Source organism: Tigriopus californicus, chromosome 4, assembly GCF_007210705.1.
Source record: "Tigriopus californicus strain San Diego chromosome 4, Tcal_SD_v2.1, whole genome shotgun sequence".
In the NCBI taxonomy this organism is placed as follows: domain Eukaryota; kingdom Metazoa; phylum Arthropoda; class Copepoda; order Harpacticoida; family Harpacticidae; genus Tigriopus; species Tigriopus californicus.
Window position 1 is genome coordinate 2,399,173 of NC_081443.1, and position 20,689 is coordinate 2,419,861.

General features: G+C 44.8%; 1 protein-coding gene across 1 annotated transcript; it reads left to right on the forward strand.

Annotated features, from left to right (window-relative positions):
- Positions 1 to 959: 959 nt before the first annotated feature.
- On the forward strand, positions 960 to 20,183 carry LOC131879896 (dmX-like protein 2). Its single transcript, XM_059226374.1, has 32 exons — positions 960 to 1,139; positions 1,230 to 1,427; positions 2,698 to 3,031; positions 3,113 to 3,254; positions 3,323 to 3,508; positions 4,202 to 5,435; positions 5,518 to 5,663; positions 6,398 to 6,704; positions 6,779 to 7,031; positions 7,204 to 7,459; positions 8,148 to 8,578; positions 8,993 to 9,296; positions 9,359 to 9,593; positions 9,663 to 9,750; positions 10,527 to 11,017; positions 11,082 to 13,260; positions 13,330 to 13,744; positions 13,814 to 14,216; positions 14,275 to 14,541; positions 14,615 to 14,858; positions 15,128 to 15,190; positions 15,607 to 15,805; positions 15,897 to 16,230; positions 16,550 to 16,573; positions 16,753 to 16,886; positions 16,954 to 17,149; positions 17,855 to 17,887; positions 18,616 to 18,699; positions 18,897 to 18,957; positions 19,121 to 19,320; positions 19,409 to 19,774; positions 19,845 to 20,183. Exons 1-32 carry the CDS (start codon positions 1,053 to 1,055, stop codon positions 20,040 to 20,042), a joined length of 10,092 nt encoding a protein of 3,363 aa, XP_059082357.1. The 5' UTR covers positions 960 to 1,052; the 3' UTR covers positions 20,043 to 20,183.
- The last annotated feature ends 506 nt before the right edge of the window (positions 20,184 to 20,689 follow it).

Here is a 20,689-nt window from a genome sequence, read left to right on the forward strand (position 1 = left end):
ACCCGGCCACCTGGCGCCTCTTGACAGTTTGATTAATAACTCATTTATTCACATTTGGAAATCAATTTCTTGTGTTAAACTTGTCGAAAATGGGGCAAGATGTTTGGCGAGGAGAAGGAAACTAATATAGACAGAGAGCGTAGATTAGAAAACAGTGCAAGTGGTGAAAAACTCAATGGAACTCTCATCTTTTCCCCATTTTGGTCCATTTACTTGTCATTTCTTTTAAAGGATTTTTGTTCCCGAACGACTAGATTATATCACTTTTTGCACAGACCTTCAAAATCACATCCCTTCAGTTTTCGAAACAAAGAAGTTTCAGTACATGGCCAAAATATGAATTAGAAGACTTGTTAGCTCAGGTTAGTTAATGCATGACCTAAGCACCTATGCATGGTTATGGCATGTAACAAAATTACTCAACATTCACCAGGGCGCAATCTGTTTCAGTTTAAAGTAGATATGAAGGGTTGCTTTCTTAACTAACTGCATTTTATCCTTTTGCGTTTTGACAACCATTACAATTTAGGCGTGAAGTAAGTCTTTTGACAATGATTCAACAGAAAAGCGTACTTTTGAACTATTCATCCTTTTTTTGGTGTTCCTTGTCTTATAGGTTCCCAACATTTTTCCTCTTTTTTATTGTTTAGATAGTGAATAGAGCAAAGAGCATGTGTTTTTACATTTTTCTTTGCACTTTTTTGCCCCATCATTGCATATCATTGCGCATTAGTTTGCCAATTTTTATTGTATATTTTAACAAGCTTGGTAGGGATAAAGAATAACTATGACTCAAAATGATTTTCAGACTTATACACCCAATGGATTCATTTTCATCCTAAAAACTCGGCCAATGCCCTCTGACCTAGTGTGTTATTTGACCCAAGTCCAGCTTTAAATCTGACCCTGGTCTGAAAAAATCGGTGGCCAGCCTGACAAACATCCCTCAATTTTTGTCCTTAACCAAAGAAATAACATACATCAACTAGCCAAACAATTTCAAGTTTGTCAACCGCTTTCATGCCATGATCTAGATCCTGATCAATTTGGTCATGAAGTGCCATCAGATTCTGACGGGTGCGGCCAACAAAGGAGACCGCACCTTTGACGTGGGCTCAGTTGAAGGCACCGCATTCACGGTAAGACCCCAAAGCCCATGACGTGTTTAACGTTGTTAGGATAATGATGATGATGATGATGATGATGATTCCATGATTGATGTGTTGTAGGCGTATGCGTCGGGCTGCAATATCGTGATCTTGGCTCCGGATTTCCAACGGGTGCAAATCCTGCCCGGGATTTGTCATGACAATGTGCAAATCGCGTCGGTGGCGTGTTCGCAAGATTCCGGCAAGATCGCCGCCTCCTACAACAACACCATCATCATTTTTGAGCCCTCACCCTTAGAGGAGAAAAACACCAACCATGTAAGTGCCGCCGCAATCTTTGAATTAGTGAGCCATGGTCGTTATCCATCTTCTGTTTTAAGACTGTTGACATTTTGGCATAAGCCATTCAAGAAGGTAATCTAATCTCTCGCACCATTGTTGCACGCCCCCGCCTCCCCTTCTTTCCCCATCCTGACCCAGGTCTAATGCCAGGGTTTCGAACCTAATACTTTGTACTCTCTGATGCCGCAGAGCTCAGATGTAAGAATCGTAGGCCCATACCCTAGACCCAATGTGATGTAATATCACCGCCCAAGCAGACTCGATGCCCTGACCGGGACATGAGGCCTACTTGGATAGAGCTTAGCAGCCAGAGTCAATGTAGTAAGGTCTCAAATTTCTGATAAGAGAGTTTCAATCAGAACTTAATCCTGAGGGAAAGACAGCAGCGGGCTTATTCATAATGGAAGATGTGTAACGTCCAAAAAGATCAGAAAGTTTGTCAGTCCTTCGTGTTAAGACTTCCTAAATTCTATCCATTTCTTGGACTAAATACCTATATAAATTGGTCTACTGACTATCGGCTTGAAGTTTGTTTAAGCCATTGTTAGCATTCTATCAATGCAAGAAGGTCCTCCAATGGGCTCATAAAAAGGATCATCTTTCGAATGAGGGTCGAAGTTTCGTAACGATTGGAGCAATCGGCATGAAACTTGATAAGGATTGTCACAAAACATTTTTCTTCCATTCCTACTTGTTACAATTGAAATCGTCATAACCCGTAAGAAGTCTAAAGAAAAAGGCTTGAAACGTTCTAGGGATCAATGCTAGAAGAGGGTCCCCCCGTTTGAATTGATCAGTAGATGATTGTCCAACAACTAACAATGGTAATATTTTTTACACGTAAAAGAAAATATTGTTTACCTTTCTTTAAGAAGCATTTGAAAGAAGAATCGACCGTTTTATTTATTGCAAACTAACAAACTCGTACTGTTTATTAATTATTTGAACGTTGGGGTGTTTTGGACCCAGGAAAAATGTATTCCTAACTTTGTAATCAGGCTCATCATTGTTTTGTTGACAATAAAGTTGCTCAAGTATTACAAGCGCACATCCTGAGACCTGCAGGCGAATTACAAAAATTGATTAAGCATCATTTTGTCAAATGAGCCAGGGAAAAATCGGCGAGCCGTCAATATTTTGTGATGGTAAATTTTTCCCTCTGTAACATTCATTATCACTCAAATGTGTATATTTCAATACATTCTTTCACAAGACTATCTCGGCTTAACAATCATATTATTTCAAGGGCTTGGACTTTTGGTGGGTGGAAACGGATCGGATCGAGTCCGAATGGAACATAACCACCTTGTGTTGGAACAACGATGGAAATCGTTTGCTGACCGCCGGCGAATACATTCAACTATGGCATCACGACCAGTCCGACGACTCCGGACCAGTCCAATTCAACATTGCCAACGAAACAACAGACCACGACTCTTCTGCGTCATCTTGGCGGTGTTTGTGGCGCACTCGACCCGCCAATCCCGTGTTTCATCTCGTTTATTCGCCTGATGGCACACTTTTCGCCACTGCTAGTAAACACGACCGATTGGTCCGCGTTTGGTACCAAAACCAACAACGTGAGCATAATTCAAAAGATCGTTTACTGTTATGTATGTTCGTGAATTGGCGTACAACCATGTCATGCCCGTCCTTTGCAGTTCTATTCCCCAGTGAGCAAACCTCCGAGAGTGTCCGGTCGGCTGCTTGTTCCAATTCCATTTCATTCAGTTATGTCTATTTGGCCCATCCCCGGAGTATTACGGGGATCTCGTGGCGGAAGACCTCGAAATACATGCCCAGGTAAATCATAGTAATTCATGAGCAACCCCCGCCAATGGACGACAATCATACGATTCCTTACTCATTAGGGGATCTGTGGCGAATATGTTGGTAACTTCGTGCTTAGACAACATTTGTCGAATGTGGTGTGAAACCGTGCTACCCGAAGATGGAATTGTGTGCATGTCCCAATTAGATCCTGCTGCAGCGAGTGACTCCAAATTCCGCACCCATCGTCAAAAAGCCCGTTTCATCCAACGCTTTCGACACATGAGGTGAGTGATGGAGATCTCCATTTTTTTTTAAATGCCACCATCCATTTGATGGATGCTGTCATAACTGGGCGATCGGACGTGAAGGGTTCGATTGGTGTTATCGATCAGATAGGGCTCGCCTTTGACTTTGGGAGGGAGTCGATACTCTTGAGCAATCCGTCTCAGATATCGCTTCTGAAGGGGCAGGAGTTTGGTTTTGGCTCGCTTGGCCTTGGCGTTCAGCGCATCTTGATCTTCCATTAGGGGCGTGTCTTGAGACTCGTCTTGTTCTTTGGGCAGGCATTCGTTCATGACCCAAACGCCTTCGTCGTTCTTAACCCAATCGCCGTATTTCGTCAGATGTTGGTACGATTCGTGAAGTAGAAGCTCTAAAACGTGCCTTTGCTCCACTTTTTTGTGATATTCGGGATCGCAATGACTCACCTTTACCCGGTTGTTACAGATGTAGTCTTTAAAATGCTCTTCCATGGCCGGGCGCTCAATATTCAAAGCATTGGATCTGGACTTGGGCATCTTGAGGATGGTGATAGCCTTGTCTGCATTCATCTCCTCGTTCAGTTTATCCGTAGTACAACGATGCAACGAGAAGTCCAGATTTCCGCCGCGTTTTCGCCGCAGCGTCTCGGATTCCAGCATTCGCTGCATGATTCAATATATATATATATAGGTATATGACTATTTTTCCGTTTCCAGACAAAGTTTCGCTGCTCGGAAGCTAACCAAGAATATGAAGACAAGCAATGGCGAGATTCATCCGGACCCGGTGTCTTCACTCCCTTCAACATACAGTGTACACGAGTTCCACAACTACGGCTTTCAAGGCACGGGTGTCTCGCCCACGTTGCATTTTCACTTGGCCGCTTCCATCAATGCTCGCACAGACATTCCTTTGGTTCCGACTCTGAATTCCAGCCACCCTCATGAAGGTGGAAACCAATTGTTCGTGGTTCATTGGTTGGATAATAAGGAGATGCAATTCACCCAAGATGCCGAGCGAATCATGGACGATCTGTTTCGATTAGCCAAGGGACGGCAAGATTTGGAATTCGAGCTCAGCCGAGGACGAATGAATGAGCACCACGAGGATGGGGGAAGTGAAGGTCCGCCTCGACCCCCACCGCCCAAAAAACCGCCGCACCCTTCTTCTCGAGTGGCTGATGCCACTTCGAACTCCTCTATCGCCCAATCTGATGAGTCTAACAATATGGGTCAACCCAATTTGAACCTGAGCGACATGTTAGATCATCGAATCGATCAGGTGCTCAAAGATTGGCACCAGAGCTCGGACCTTTTGTTCGCCGTCCACCCCGTAGATGGATCTTTTCTGGTGTGGGTGGCGGACTTCTTGGACGAATATCAACCCGGATCGTTCCGACAGGCTCAGGTCTCGTTTTCGTCCCGAATTCCCAATGCACTTCCCTTGGGCGATGCTATCACAATGGGCACTCACGTGGAACTATTCAACGGAAACAATGTCTTGGACCTCAAGGGCATCTTTGGCGAGGAGATTTTGAATGCTGCCAATGGGGTTCACCAAGGAGACGTTGCCAATCCTAAAAAGGAAGAACAAGAAGAAGAAGAAGAAATAGAAAAAGATGAGGGAAAAGACACCACAGAAGATCAAAGAAGCTCTCCGACTCTTAATCCGACCCCCAAGAGTCCGTCATCCTTTCATAAATACAAGCCACCCCCCATCGTCTCCATGATCTCGAAGCACAGCAATGGTACGCTGAACCTGTGGAACATGATGTTTGCCGAGAAGTCCAAGTTCGCACAATTGCTCAATGTGGGCCACAATTCTCGAGCCTCGGGCCATAGATTCCGAGTTAATGGGATCACTTGTCACCCGGTCCTACCTCTACTCCTCACCACTTCGCATCACAATCTGATTCACGAATCCGACGGTCCCATATCAGCTCATGAAGAGGTTAGTTAGTGGTTAGAGGTGCCTTGGATCATGTTGGTTGTCGATTAGCGGGGAATAATGTTCTGTGACTCTTTCGTTCCAGGTGTTCTGTAGTGAGCTCATTCTGTGGCGTGTGGATCCAGTGGGGCCACTCTCAAAATCGGGTGGGATCACCGAACTGGCACGGATTAACTCGAAAGAGATTTCTGCCTTCGCTGATGCGGCCTGGATACCCACACTTTTACCGAGGTAAGTGCTCTCAACCACTACGAGTACATGTACTACTCATTCTAACCAGAAGAAACCTTGACAAAAGGGGTCTTAAGGCATAGTGTCAACACACTTTCCGGGAGTTATCGAAACTCTAGGCCATGTTTTGATGAGTATTTACACACACTTTTGTTTGGAGAGTTTCGAACAATCGAAGAAGCTAGGAGTGGTCAAAAAGCAAATTGATTTGCCACCCAGCCTCAAATCAAAGCTTGGCAATCAAAGAGGAAATGGTCGGCAAATTAGGTCAGCCTTTATCCCAAGTTTGACACCCGCGCCAAAGTTGGACTTGTGTCCTTGGAACAACGCTGGTGTTCTCTTTGAGAAAAGAGCTCTACTCAAATGGAGCCCGGAACCTCCACAAATAAGAGTGTGGCCTCGTCATTTATGATTTGTGAGACGGCCAAGGTAAGAGGAGGGGTCCTTGTTTTAAGTGGCTTTTTCCCTCTCATGGGGATTATTGCTCACGTCAAGGTGGTAGACCTTGCCCTCTAGAGGCTTGCTCGACAAATTACTCCTCGTTTTCTTGGTGGAATTTCGACATTTTTTACCTCCAGCTCCCCACAATGTGCAGTAATGCATCACGCGAACCAGCCCCTTATTTACGGGGCCCTAAGGCCACAAAACCTTTTGTGGCAAGATTTTAACAATCCTCGACCCAATTCTCGTGGCATGAAACCATTAACGTGGCTTCATCCAAATTTCACTTCCAGCACCTCGTTGGGATCGATTTCTAATTCACCGTCGGCCTGTTTCGTGGCCTCGGATGGCGAATGTTTGCGAGTTTATCAAGCAGTGATTGATGCTCGGACACTTTTGGCCGAGATCACGTCCTCGTCCCGAAAGTCCAATCGCATGGAAAGCTCCATGATGTCCATGTCGAGTGGACATTCAACGAATGTGGGTGCTCAACATGGAGACGCGGAGAAGATTCACGAGAAATTTCGCATCGTTTCCACCCAATCGTCGGCCAAGCCCGGAGCCATCCTAGAACTGGAAGCCATAGCAGAAGCCACGCAGGTTGGTTGGCTCTTGTCCATAGTCTTGACGTGTTCCCCTGGATAAAGAAAATCATCATGGGTTAACTTTTCTAGGACTGGCAAAGCACGGTGATGCTCCATGCTTTCCAAGAGCAATTGATTCTAGCTCAAGGCACCATTCCGAGTAGTAGAGATGCTGCCGTTAATCTCGGCCTCATCACGTCCAAGATGTCAGCTGTAGTGGACTTGGACCATCAAGGATCGGCTTTTCACGAGCCCTTTTATGTTCTCGTGGCAGAAAAGACTGCCAAAGGGGTTGTGGTTCACATGTGGAAATTGGTGATTGCCTCCGAGCCCGATTGTCATGGTAATATTACTGTCCATCTAGTCCCTCGCTAAACAATCTGTTGCCACGAGATTCCAAACTTCGCCCTGAAGCGAATTCTACTGTAGTAGATTTAGTTATAAGTTGCATCCATTCTCTCTATTATGACTTATGATTGTCACCTAAAACTGTTTCAATTATATTTTCAATATAGACGGCGCCGAATCTTCGAGCAGTATTACTCCTGATGGAACAGCTCCCCCCATTTCCCAACGGCAGCATTCTGGGGGTCACGCCACTGAAGTTCACGTGTCCACTAAAAAAGTTTGCGTTCAAACCTTACCCCTTCCTCCGGGCGTGGACATCATTGACGCCGTTCCCGCCGTTGGACATCTCTCGTCCTCGTCCATCTATCCCGCATGTCTGGCTCCCTACGTCATGGTCACAGCCTGCACAGACCGAAAGATACGGTGAGGGGATGAATCTTGAAGGTTTTAAAATCGAAAAATAGGGAGACGAAAAAGCCGTGACAAAAGAAAATTTTGAATTCTGTTTGTAAGCTGGCCATTAATAACCATGGGTGGGAAAAAAGGTTCATGATTTATCATTGTCAAAGTGCAATGGGCCAAAATAGATTCCTAAAGCGTAGTGAGAGACTTGTTTAGGATAAGTGAATTATTTTTTTGGACTGGTTGGTTCAATGCCGTATTTTGTGGGGTTTCATAACAAAATTGGTCGGCTATTGGCGGTTGTGACAAGCGTGTTTTTTTTTGCTTTTGGATTGACGAAACATGAAGTTTCATCCCTGATCATGCTCAAATCTAACACACATGTTGAGGTTCATATTTTGAAGCATTCTAAAATCAAAGAAAATTTATGTAACCAGTCGTAAAATGGTAAATATATATTGATACTAGCCAACACTCGTACATTCTTCTAGAAGGATAATATAGAAATAGGTCGGATTTTTACGGTGCTCATGGTGCAATAATGTGTTAAAGATATGTGGAATTGCGACTTTCGCAAATTTTGGAGGAAATTTGTATTTTCTCCTAAAAGGCTGTTTGTGGTTGGAAAAATAGGTTGATTATTGACCTTTTTACTTCCGAAATGTGAACAATACCCAAAACCCAAAACACATCTGTCTTTCAATTTTAGATTCTGGAGAGTGAAGCTCACGGGCTTGAATCCTGAGAATCCGGAAGCGATCGAGTGGGAGGAATGGCAAATGGAATCCGAGGACGGCAAATCCGACATTGAGGTTCCCGGCACTTTGGTGAGCGTGAGTGCCGCTTACAGCGGACGCATTGCGTGTGCCTATCATACTGGACACAGCTTTCAACGTCCGAGTGTGGACCCGACCATGCGGTATGTCAATCTGTGCGTGAGGATCTACGAGTGCGAGTCGACCGGAGGCTCGGAGTGGATTGTGGAGGACACGATCAGCCTCAAGAATATCGAGATCCAGCCCGAGATCCCGGCCATGGATATGAGCGTGTTCAGCTCCACTCGGCAGAGCAATCTAGACAAGATCACCCAACACTTCCAGGATGATCAAGATGGCGAGGAAATGAAGAAGAACCTTCAAGGTAACCGAAAGTCTTCGGCCCCCGTAACTCGTACGAAAATCATTGACCCTCAGAAACTCGAGTCAAGAGTGATTGTAGTTGTGAACAACCTAAGCACCACTAACACGCACCTCCACCTACAAGTAGTAGGTCTAGTTAGTCCATACTTCTCGCACCTCAGGTCTTTGTCCTTCATTTCCAGCCTTGATTCCAGCACTTCACGGTAGTAAGTCATAAATTGTTTTTCTTTTTCTTGAACCTTTTTGTGATGTATTTTCCACCTTTTTGTTATGTGTTAGATTTTCAGAGGAATGTGTTTGCATTCATAAAGCATACATACTGTTAATATCTTATCGTCAATTGTTCTATTTTCTGTTGTTCATCAGACAACGTGTACTTCTCTTTCGTTAATCCAAGATCTTCCTAACTTTCCAGGATTGGTATCCGTGCCCAGTATGGCAACTTTCGAAGGGATCAAGCGCTACATAAGCAACAAAGGCAATTCCCCTTCGCCAGTTTCGCCCAAGCAAAGTGTCATGTTGGATTGGGTCTCCAATGAAGATGGTTCACACATCCTGACCGTGGCAGTAGGCAACAAGATCCTTTTGCTCACCACCGTCTCCAGTGATCTGGCGTTGGCCACTCAAAAGTCCAACTTGGACGCACGCGGAGGATCCGGTCGACCTCTATTAAGCCGATCTTCTTCTATGGGTTTTCAACAATACCCCGATGAAATCAGGTAATATTTTGTCATTGCATCATATCACTCGATTCGTGAGAGGATCCATTGGCCCTTTGCAGATGGATGCAGATTCGTCGAGTGGCCTTGAAGACGGCCGATGGCCTCAATCCCACCCCGATGGCCATGTCATGGGTTAGAGATGGGATATTGATGTGTGCCATGGACAACGAGATCTCTGTGTTCTCACAATGGAGAGCCGATCCCATGCAAAATAACATTGTCACCGATGCCTTCGAAAAGGATATTGTGGATCATCGAAACCTTCAAGAGACGGATCTGCTTAATTTGGCTCAAGTTCGATCAATGGGCTGGATATTATTTTGTTCTTAATCGAGCTAAATTTTCCATTCTTTTTCCTGTCAGGAATCCCAATTGAACCACGGCTCATTCTCAAATTTGACTGCATTACCCGCGTTGAAGCATTTCGCAGATTCCGACAAGAGAAAGAAAGGTAAGAGTATTTCGACATTCCAGAGCAATGCGGTATTTTGAGACACTTTAGTGGGACTTGCTCGTGGATGCTTCTGCTTATACCTTTACATAAATGAGTCAAAATGATGGGATAAGATCCTAAAAAGTCGTTTAGATGATTGGTCGTCTGATTTGTGTCCATTTGTGCCATGCCCAACGTAATGTTTAGTAGAGATTGTGAAAGAGAAACGTACAGACGTTGGTCGGTCGTCTAGAATCGAAGGAAACACATGGCATGACATGCACTAACGATTCTAATCCACCCAATCTTAATTGCAGTGCTTCGCTCAAAGCTTGCCACAGGTACTAGATATCAATGTACGTTAGTCAATCAATGGATGAACCACATGTAGTTTGCGATGAAATCTAATGTAGATCGAATGGAACGTTGAAGATGTTGATGTTTACCTTGGAAAAGCTGCACACATCAATGAAGTCTTTATTTTCGTGAACAGATTTGCTTTATTTTATTGGTACATTCCATTTTTAATGTCTACCTTTTAGTCTACCAATGAAAAAGAAAATGTTTCATCAACAAGCTTAGTATTTAAGAATATTGGCCAATTTGTTGCTCATGGCTCCCTCGTAGCTCCCATTCTGCACGGTATTATTCCAAGCCAAGAATGCATATAAATACATCCTCTATTTCATCCCACAAGTTCGACATTGAAAAGACTCCTGATCCCTTTTCCAATCCAACAACAAATCAATTCGATCATCCCAATTTCAAATTTACTAATGCTCCCATTTGTTTAGGTGTCTACCCAACAGATCCATCATCGAGTCACGAATTGGATTTGATGCCTGATTTTGGCCTTTTCGAAGCGGCCCACATTGCTTGTCCTGTTCTGCCTCAATATCATCCCAAGCAATTAATGGAGCTCCTGAACTCGGGCAAGATCCGATGGGTCAAGGCCATTCTCGGCCATCTCGTTCGTTGCATTGGAGGATCTGAACGAGGTCGTAAAAGGTCCGGATCCTTCAACGACGACTCGTCTTGTCGCTCACCAAGATCATGGTCCAAATCCAGGACTTTGTCTGTGAGCTATGGCAGCGGTGGAGGCCCTGGAGGTGCTGGGGGAGCTCTTAGCCCGGGAGGTGAAAACCCGAGGTCGTCCTTGAGTGCCATGCCCGAAGAAGTGACCCTGGATTACACGGAGATCAACTCGATCCCACCTTTACCATTGTGGACATTATTGGCTGCCGACCAAGAACGATCCGCTTCTAATAGCAAAAAAGGAGGAGAGGTGAGAGTCGTACCCACAACGATTAGTAATAGTGTATGTAACTGCAACATTTGGATTGTTCCAGCATTACGACAGCTTGTTTGATGGTGGAAATGAAGAAGAAGACACGTTAGAGGATCTCTTGGAAGATGATTTTGATGGTGGGAGAAGGAAGAATAAACGGAAGACTGCCGGGGAAAAGCAAGGCCTCTCCTACTTTGGTCCAAGACAGGCGCGTATTCTGTCCAATTTACTCACACACGCCCATCTTCCGGGATTAACCAGTCTGGATCAAATGCATTTGCTCGCACTAGCCGATACGGTCTCCTCGATCCAGCTAGATTTAGCCGATCGATTTGCCATTGAAACGGCTAAGATGCAACTGGCCAAAGAAACGGCCTCGGCCTCTGATGGCCCTTCACCGGAGTCCTTGGACGACTGTGGTTTGCGCTTCTTGCTGTCCATGAAGCATTACTCCTATCTCCAACGTTGTCTTCCGCTGAAGCAACGGAATCAAATGATCAAACAAGGCCTAGGTAGTTCATATTTTGTCTGGGGATTCCATTCGGAAAGTGACGATGAGCTTCTCAACATGATTCCAAATGTGGCCAAGTCAACTCCTAATTGGCAAGAACTGCGTGAACTGGGAACCGGGTGGTGGTTGCGGAATAACGCCACTTTACGTAAGCTCATGGAGAAAGTAGCTAAAACCGCATTTCAAGCCAAGCAAGATCCGCTGGATGCGGCCATCTTCTATTTGGCCATGAAGAAGAAGAGTCTTGTATGGGGCCTTTTCCGATCTATCAAAGATGAGAAGATGACTCAGTTCTTCGCCAACAACTTCACCGAAGACCGTTGGCGAAAAGCCGCTCTCAAGAATGCCTTTGCTCTTCTGGGCAAACAACGATTCATGCACGCAGCTGCATTCTTCTTGCTCAGTGGATCCTTGAAAGATGCATTGGATATTTGCATTGACAAGTTGGATGACCTTCAATTGGCCATGGTTATTGCCAGACTATATGATGGCGAGACGAACAACACCCCCGAGAGTCTGATTCAGCTATTGAACAAGCATGTCTTGGGCCGAGATCCCAATGGAGAAAACGAAGACAAAGATAAAGTCCATCCGGACCCATTTCTCCGTTCAATCGCCCATTGGATTCAGTTGGATTACTCGCAAAGCTTGGCCACACTCGTTGAATTGGATGTGGGGACAATGCATGTCAAGTTTGTTGAGGAAGAAAACGACTCGATTCCCGGACTAAAACGCAAGCAAGATGCTGATCCGAGTGTGTTCAACTTCTACATCTATCTCCGGACTCATCCGTTGATCGCTCGTCACCAAATAGCCAAGAGAAAAGACAAGGACTCCTCTGCCATTCAACTCTCTGGCTTCAGAAATAACAGTAATGACAAGGAATCGACTTTTTCTGAGGACTCGATAACGCCTTTAGAGCGTAGACTCTACTTCTCCACCGCTCATTTCCATTTGCGTGCCGGATGTCCAGCATTGGCTTTGGAGGTCCTCTCCAAACTCCCAGGCAAAGTGGTGGAGGCTAAATCGGGCACAGCTACGCCCAAAACAAGGAAAACCACCTTGGCCGATACCAAATTAGCCACGGGAACGTTTGATCATGGCGATGGTTTGGACTGGAGCCAACCGATGCCTACGAAAAAGAAGGAATTGGAACCCGCTACCATAGATTGGGGCAGCTCGGCAATTCCGGAGGAGCTAGAGCCATCTTTGGACTTGGATTGGTCGCAACCAGTCGTAGTAAAGGACGAGGATGAATTGAAACTCGAATGGAGCGACGATGCTGATTCCGAGGACGAGGTCCAGGCCAAAAAGCCAGATAAGGTTGAACCTGTGGAGGTAGATGATGACCAAGAGAATGCTGGAGCCACAAAGGTTGGCTCATTGGACATCATGGCTCAGCAATTGAATTTCATCGCATGCTTGAAAATCATGATGGAGGAGCTCTCCACTTTGGCCACTGGTTTCGAAGTGGATGGTGGCTTACTCCGATACCAATTGTACATTTGGTTGGAGCGCGAAGTCGAGGCACTAAAGCAACTGTGTTCCTACGGGGCCACGGATGTCCAGATCAATATCAGCCAAGAGGAGGATTCCCTACAATCCACCATGAGAGAGCTCTTCGCTGCCAATGGACGTCGACCCACACTCCATGAAGTTATGATGGCCGAGAAGGTGGACTTTGAGGCCAAGATCAACCGAGCAATTCGTCGGAAACAATGGCTCCGAGGTACGTAAGCCTTAAAAAAATTGTTTCCTTAACGTACTTTACCCATTACATTGTGATCTTTTATTGTAGCCAACCAAACCCTTTTGAGAACGTTGCTGAGTTACTGTGGACTTCACGGCGCCAATGGCGGAGGATTGGCTTCAGTTAGAATGGAGCTGATCTTGTTGTTACAAGAGCTTCAACAGGAAAAGACGCAGAAACAGCTTTTGTCCCCACTCCCGTTCCCAACTACTTTGCCGTTGCTCTCAGCTTGCATAGCTCAGCAAAAGACCGTGGTAACTGACCCCATTCGCCATCTTCAGGCTATGACACATGACATGTTGGACACCATCGTCAACCAAAGCCAACCCCCGCTACCTTCGTTGGCCAACTACGGATCAATATTCTTGCTCAAGGATCTCAGCGTAGCCTTGTCGTCGTGCATCTATCAGTCCTTATGCGATTCAGATTCCATCAATATGAAGAAACTTGCCGCCAAAGACGGGTGAGTCGGATAACAGATTGGAAAAACTTTGGAAACTTTTGGGATTTTCTCAACAAACGCTCTTTCCAGTCCCGCTAGTGCAATCCTGGAGGCCCTCTCCCGTCTGTCTGTGGTGTACCAAGATTCCTCCCTAATTTCTACGTCCCACGGACGAAAAATGTCATATGACGAGACTACGGAGATCAGCACAGATCCCAGTAAATGGCCGGGAGTTACTTCTCTGCGAGCTCTTTTGGATCGAGAAAAAGACGAAGAGACGCCGAACTTAAACGTGCTCCTCTGCGAGACTTACGTGGCCATCTACATTAGCTTACTTTCGTATGCTTTGGCCTCATGTGATTCCCAGATCTTGTACAGGTTGATTTCGCAAAATGTTACCCCCAACTATTGGTCCCACATCTTTGGAGGGGGTGCCAAAAAGAGGCTGAAAATCGAGACCGCTTCTCACGTGCCATTGGCTAAGGAACTCTCCGTAAGTATTGACGCTATTATCCATGGTGTGGTTGATTGTTATCATTGGTCTCACCCAGAATGAAGGGGGATCGTCGTTGGCATCAGACAAATCTGAGTCAGATCTCGCTTCACAAAGCGGAGGGGACCATTCGCATAATCCTGGGATCTTGAATACAATGACCAGTCTGACGAAGCAACGGGTCAAGCTAAATATTAAGGTATTAGGCATGCAATTAGGAAATAGCCAAGAATCTGGGTCCGGAGCGGTTGTGCAAGAAAAGCAATCGTATCGAGAGCACTTCATGCCTCCTGACAAATCCATCATAAGCCAACTGATTTCCAAGGTGAGTAGTACCTATAGGAAATTCCCCCCAATCGAAGTGGAATCATAATTTAAATATCAATTGGATGAAATAGCCGGTACTGGATCCGAAAGATCAAGAGATCGATTGTGATTCAGTGGAGGAACCCGATGAGAACGATTCAGACGATGATACCTTCGAAGACGATGATCCCTTTTCCAACATTCCTCTGCCGGCCGAAAACCGCGAACATTCCAACGCCAATTCGTATTCCTGGTGTCTCATGCGATACGCTTCGATTCGATTGGCTCAAGGCATTTTAGAAAAATTTATCTCAATGGCCGGCATTGAATTACCCGGTGAGTAGGCTTAACAAGTAGGATTTCAAGTCACATATTAATAACAAAGATCGTAACGTAATCAGGCTTTCCAAGGCCCAAATCTGCCTCCAAATGTACCTGAACTCCTTAGTATCATTCTCACTTGCACCACTTGCACTTTACCAACACTATTTGCACCTCATTCACCGGCCAAGTTTTAGCACCACCTTCCGGCACCGCAAATTTCTTGTTGTCTTTGTTGTAATTGATTGTGCTCTTATCTGATGAATTTCTTCTCTGGGTCTCAGCCCCACTTTGGCACTCCGATTCTCCTTCCAATGAGAAATGGAACCAAGAGCGTACTTTCGAAGGTAACCATTAACCAACCCTCCGATCCCAACTTGTCTAAGAGCACTTGAATCAATCTCCTTCATTTCATAACAAGTGCTCTTTGAAAACTACATACACTCATACATTCGTTGCTCCTATTCCTATTGGATCTCATTTTGCCCTAAGTACATACAATACTCTATCAAATATTATCGACCCGAATGCTTGTGCTTCTATTCTCCTTTGCTCCAAGTTCTGCTTGATGTTGATTGACACAAACACATACAGTACTTACACCTGGCGACCACAACGGGCCAAAAAACAATATCTATGCATGCTCATTTGAACCTGGCTTCAAATCAGTTGGGTAGTGTTCTGTTTTAGTCCATCAATTTCTTAGGTCCTAAATTGGCATACGCTTGTGAAACCCGAGTGCTAACAAGTCGTATTTTTGCAGAGCTGCCCGTGGCCAGTCCGTTGATCTATGCCAGTTTAAGGATCACCGAATCCTGGCTGGACTCGATTCAACGAGTTCTCAACAAATTTGGCAAAGTTCCGGACAACTTCATTCCGGGATGCTATCCAAATCCCAATGCCACGGGTAAAGCCATCGAGAAGTACAAATGTCTCTTTGAACCCCAGAACACGCCATTCCTGTAAGGCTACCGAAAATACTTAAATCGTCAACACGATTGATTGAAGCTGACTCAATCAATGTCTGTTCTTCTATTTTTGTGAAATGATTAGCAATCGAGGCCACGGAATTGAACCGATGAAGAGGCTTTGGCGGTATCTAGTTCGGCAACCGCCAGTACAGCGTCTTTTTGTCAAGTACATATTCAGCCGAAGTCCCATCAACACCTCGGGATATGGCAATGTGAGCATCACGACCCAGAACATGCCCGAATCCCAGTCTTACGTGAGCCGCCTCAGTGCCGAGGCTGTCCTGTCCGTCGTGGATGAGGCAGCCCCGGCAGGCGAGGCTGGAACAATGTTCATGCATCAAGTGGCCAAGATGAACCTACCGGTCAAGATTATTCATAGAGACCATGAAGCCATCACGGCTTTCTGTATTAACAAGGTAAGCTTACGCTTCCGTTGATTGATCAATTCAAATTCTAGTCACCACTTTTGCCTTTGTATTTGGAATGATTGTCGTTCCTTGGAGGTTGTGAGATTTGGAAAAAGAATTACCCGTTCTTCGGAATTAATTTTTGTTTCTCTCGCAATCTCATGTACCCCTCTCAGAATCTCTGTCGCTACAGAGAGTGGTGTTATTGTCAATTACCTTTGGCCAGTAGCCTTGGTATTGAAATTGGCCTTGTTTTTACTTGATCTTATTCTAAATCTTATATTTCATCTACATTTGGCTCATGAATTCGTTTCTTCTTTGCTCTCAGAAAAAGAGTTCCTCCGACCACGACGTGAGTGGAATGGATTGTCTTGTAGCTTCTTTAGATTTGAAATGTAATTAAAGCTCTAGAATGTTTATGCATTGTAGTTGTGTAGTTTTCAAGCATGTATAGGCACATTGTTCAAAGAGACCTACTATTCGTATCATTTCCTTTGTAACCGATCCTTTGATTTGTTGTTTTTACTTTAGGTGTCCTCTGGATTGATGACCATCTCCTCTCAAAAGGAAATCCAAGAGCTTAACATCTCCTTGCTTTTGAATCCAGTGTCATGGAATGAAGGGATGAACGATGAAGCAGACTTCGACGTCCTGAGCTTGGAAGAGTAAGACGAACCAACTCCCCAATCCCCATCCTTCGTCAAAGAGTGACACTTTATATTCCCTCTGTAGGGATCCCGAGAGTTTACCAGCTTCCAATTATTTGGTTATCCAAACCCCTGGTGACATTCAAAGTGGTATCATGCCCGGATCCACCTTTCCTGGCGTGAACCCATCCCAGTTGAGCTCGCCAAATGGGCCGCCTCCGCCGCCATTTGGACCGGCAGCCATCCAGCAAGCTACCACTCAGAACAAGGGAGCCTCCGTCGTAAGTCTAAAACATAGAATATTCTGGCTTGAATTCTTAATGTATAAAAACAGCGTACCAGTTCCTCCCCTATACGGTTCATGTTTGCACAGAGTGCTCGTTCGCCCCGAACTTATCCAATTGCACCCCAGACACAAAGACAAACAACAACTTTCATTAACTTGACTAATTTAATTGTAAGATTCGTGGTTGAAGGTGTTATACTAACACAAATGTTGAGCAATGTTGAATATATTCACTCGGAATGAATACAATTTCATTTTTAGACGCAAGAATCACTATTTTGAGGGATCGAATACATGGAGTCAAGTTGCATTATTCATTTAGTCGAATTGGCTTAAGACTACCTGTTGTTATCGCCTGACTTGGGAAAGATCTAATGAGCTGAGACTACAAGAACAAAACAAATTGCTTGAATCCTTTGTTATGACGATTTTATATACAGAATTTTGACCAACCCCAAACATCATAGCCACCATCCATTAGTGGCCAAGGCCATGTTTTGAAGCTTTCAATTATCACATCGGCACGCCCTCTCCCCAATCGCATTCACGAGGTTTGCTCATAAGTTCAAAACCTCGTTTCCGTCATGGCCATATTTTAATCCTGACAATCCTAACCGGTTTCTCTTTTCTTTTTCCCACTCCTCTTTCCATTTACCCAACCTTAACATTGATCCCTTTATATTTTTCTTATAACAAAAAGAGCTTTCTGGAGGGAGGCTTCAATCCCTTTGAGGTGAGAACCAGGTCACTCAAGGTCTGGACCAACAAATTTTCCCAGTTTTTAGCTTTCTCTTCCTCCTCAAGATTGTGAAAGAGATCAGCGGGAGTTTCGATTGATTCTTAAATACTAACATTCCTTATATATTCAATGCATTTCTCCATATTATTTAAGTCAATCACTCTGCAGTGTGGCAAGAAAATCCAGAACACGTGTTTCCTCTTACGAATCTGCACACCTGGTTGTTTGCTTCTTAAACTCCGCATGCATCTTTATCTCTTCTTGATTCAAATTCAATGTGACATCTTTTCAACAAATGGGCGCTTCAGTTTTAAACTGAATTATTCTTAGCATGGCACATCCAGTTATGAACAAAAAGAAACAGTTGCTTCCTAATACAAATGGCTTTTGATTGATCTCATGTTGCTAAGAAACAAGTTGATATCGTCTCATATTGAATGGTGTTCCACGTTACAAAACTGGAGCCCCGAAGAGCACTGAAGGCATTTCTTGAATAGCCTACAACGGCAATTATTCAGATGATATTGCTCTCTTCAGTCTGTCCGGGGCCCTAGTTTCAACTAAGAATAATGATATGTTCATGGTGTTGGTTGTATTATATTGGAACGTGTCGATTACGACAACTAATTCTGATGTTTGTTTCTCCTCCTTGCTGCGTGGACCACACTCTCTGTGTGCTCTTCTTCTTCCTCTCCCCCTCTAATATAATCATGGGATTTTAGATTAAAGGATTGAATTTTCCGGGCTCTCAGAATGCGCAATTTGTGAGACTTGTTCTCCAAAGAAGCCGTCATTTACTTCAACCGGTGAGAGAACGTTTGTCCCTCGAGGATTTGTAGATTTCTAGCCTTAGCTTAGCTTTTACTCCTCGGTTTGAACACGGTTGGTATTTGCTTTGTGCCAGTCACAATTGATGTTCCCACTTACGTTTCCGCTCAAATCTCCTCCACAGTTCAGGTCTCATTAAATTCAATTCATTATGCCTGATTTCTTCTTGATACAGGAAAAACGACATCAAATGACCGGAGTTCGAAGATTGGCCGCCCATTCTCACCTGCCTCTATGTAAGTTACCACCATACACAAACGTGCCAAAACTTTCAGGAACATCCTAGCATTGCGAACTTCTCGTTTAATTCTCCTTAACAACCTTAAAAATTTGGAAAGCGTGCCAGATGATGATGATGATGATGATCCATTTGTTTTTGTTCGTTTCAATACTTTGTAGACGTGACGGGGTGTCAAGATGGATCCATCAAGATGTGGGAGTGGTCCCATGGCCAGGCGGTTCAAAGTGTCCGCCCACCAGGCGTATTTGCCAAGGTCAATCGGGTCCGATTCTCCGCTCAAGGAAACAAATTCGGTGCTTGTGACGGCGATGGAACTGTTGCATTATGGCAAGCAGCCAATGCCTCTCAACCTTTCTTTGTGAGTCCCAAACGTCTCAAATCGGTCATCGTGACTGTCCAATGTTTCAAGAAGGCACGCTTTATCTTCTGGATTTGTCTTGTTCCAGACCATGCAATGTCACACAAAGCAGACCAGCGACTTCGTGTTCCAAGGAGGAAGTTCCAGTTTGTTTTGCACGGCCGGACATAACACGGACGGTAAGAACGTGGCCATGTGGGATACCCTGATGCCCCATAAGCGAGCCATGGCCCAATCGTTTACCTTCCACGAAAGTGGGGCCAGTTCCATTTTGTACGCACCGCAAAGGGTCCAGTTGGTCACCGGTGGGAAACGGGGACAAGTCTCGATTTGGGACGTACGCCAACAGAAGCAGTTGCATTTCTTTAAAGCCCATGACCAGGCTATTAAATGCATGGCCCTGGATCCAAACGAGGAATTCTTCGTCACCGGCTCGGTGGCGGGCGACATTAAGGTTCGGTCAACGCACAAGTTGTCTTATATGGTTCCATGTTTCAAAAAAGGCCGTTTTCTTGTTCTTCCAGATATGGTCGTTGAGTTCTTACAAGTGTTTCCACACTTTTGCCGAGGAACACTCGCGTCAAGGGATCTTCAAGAACATCAGTCAAGGCGTTTCGCAAGTCTTTGTGGACTCCAATGCGCGTTTGTTCTCTTGTGGAGCCGATGGTTCCATGAAAGTCCGTCAATTGCCGGATCGAGATTTCATCGTCAACGCTTTGTGAATACAATACCAGGATACTACTTAATTTAAACACATTCACGTTATTAGCATGTTGAACTGTATGACAGATTTTAGCCCATGTTCCCAACTTTTCACCTTTAGTGTTCCAATCTTAAAGGCATAATAAACCAAGTTCCATTCATTCATTCTTCCCTCCGACCGTCAGGTGTTTATTAAGACTAGAGTGTCAAGTTCTCAATGATCCCTACTTTTGATTTTTTCGCAAGCCCGACAAAATCAAGGCTGGTTCCATGGGACAACCCGTCATGGCAGTTCATTCTCGCTATTGTTGGCGGTTTCGGATCCCTCTAAAATTATGTGTGCCCCCTTCGTCTCCTGCTCCCCTCTCTGTTTTTGTTGTTCTTGCTTGCTTCATGTGCGTAGGATTCATGGACGTTGATTCGAGAGAGAGAGCCAACAACCACGTCCCAAGCACATGCTGTTGTACGTACCTCGGTGTTCCATTCCATGTCAATTATGGATAGAGAAATCACCATGAGGACGGACATGTCCTTGCAGCCCTAAATGAAGAAGGTGCAAAACGAAGTTCTCAAAAGCGGAGCCAGAAATGAGCTTAGGAGTTGTGATAAACATTATCATTGGATCATATTTGATGCTCGAGACATTTTTTTCTGGAGCAAAGTGATC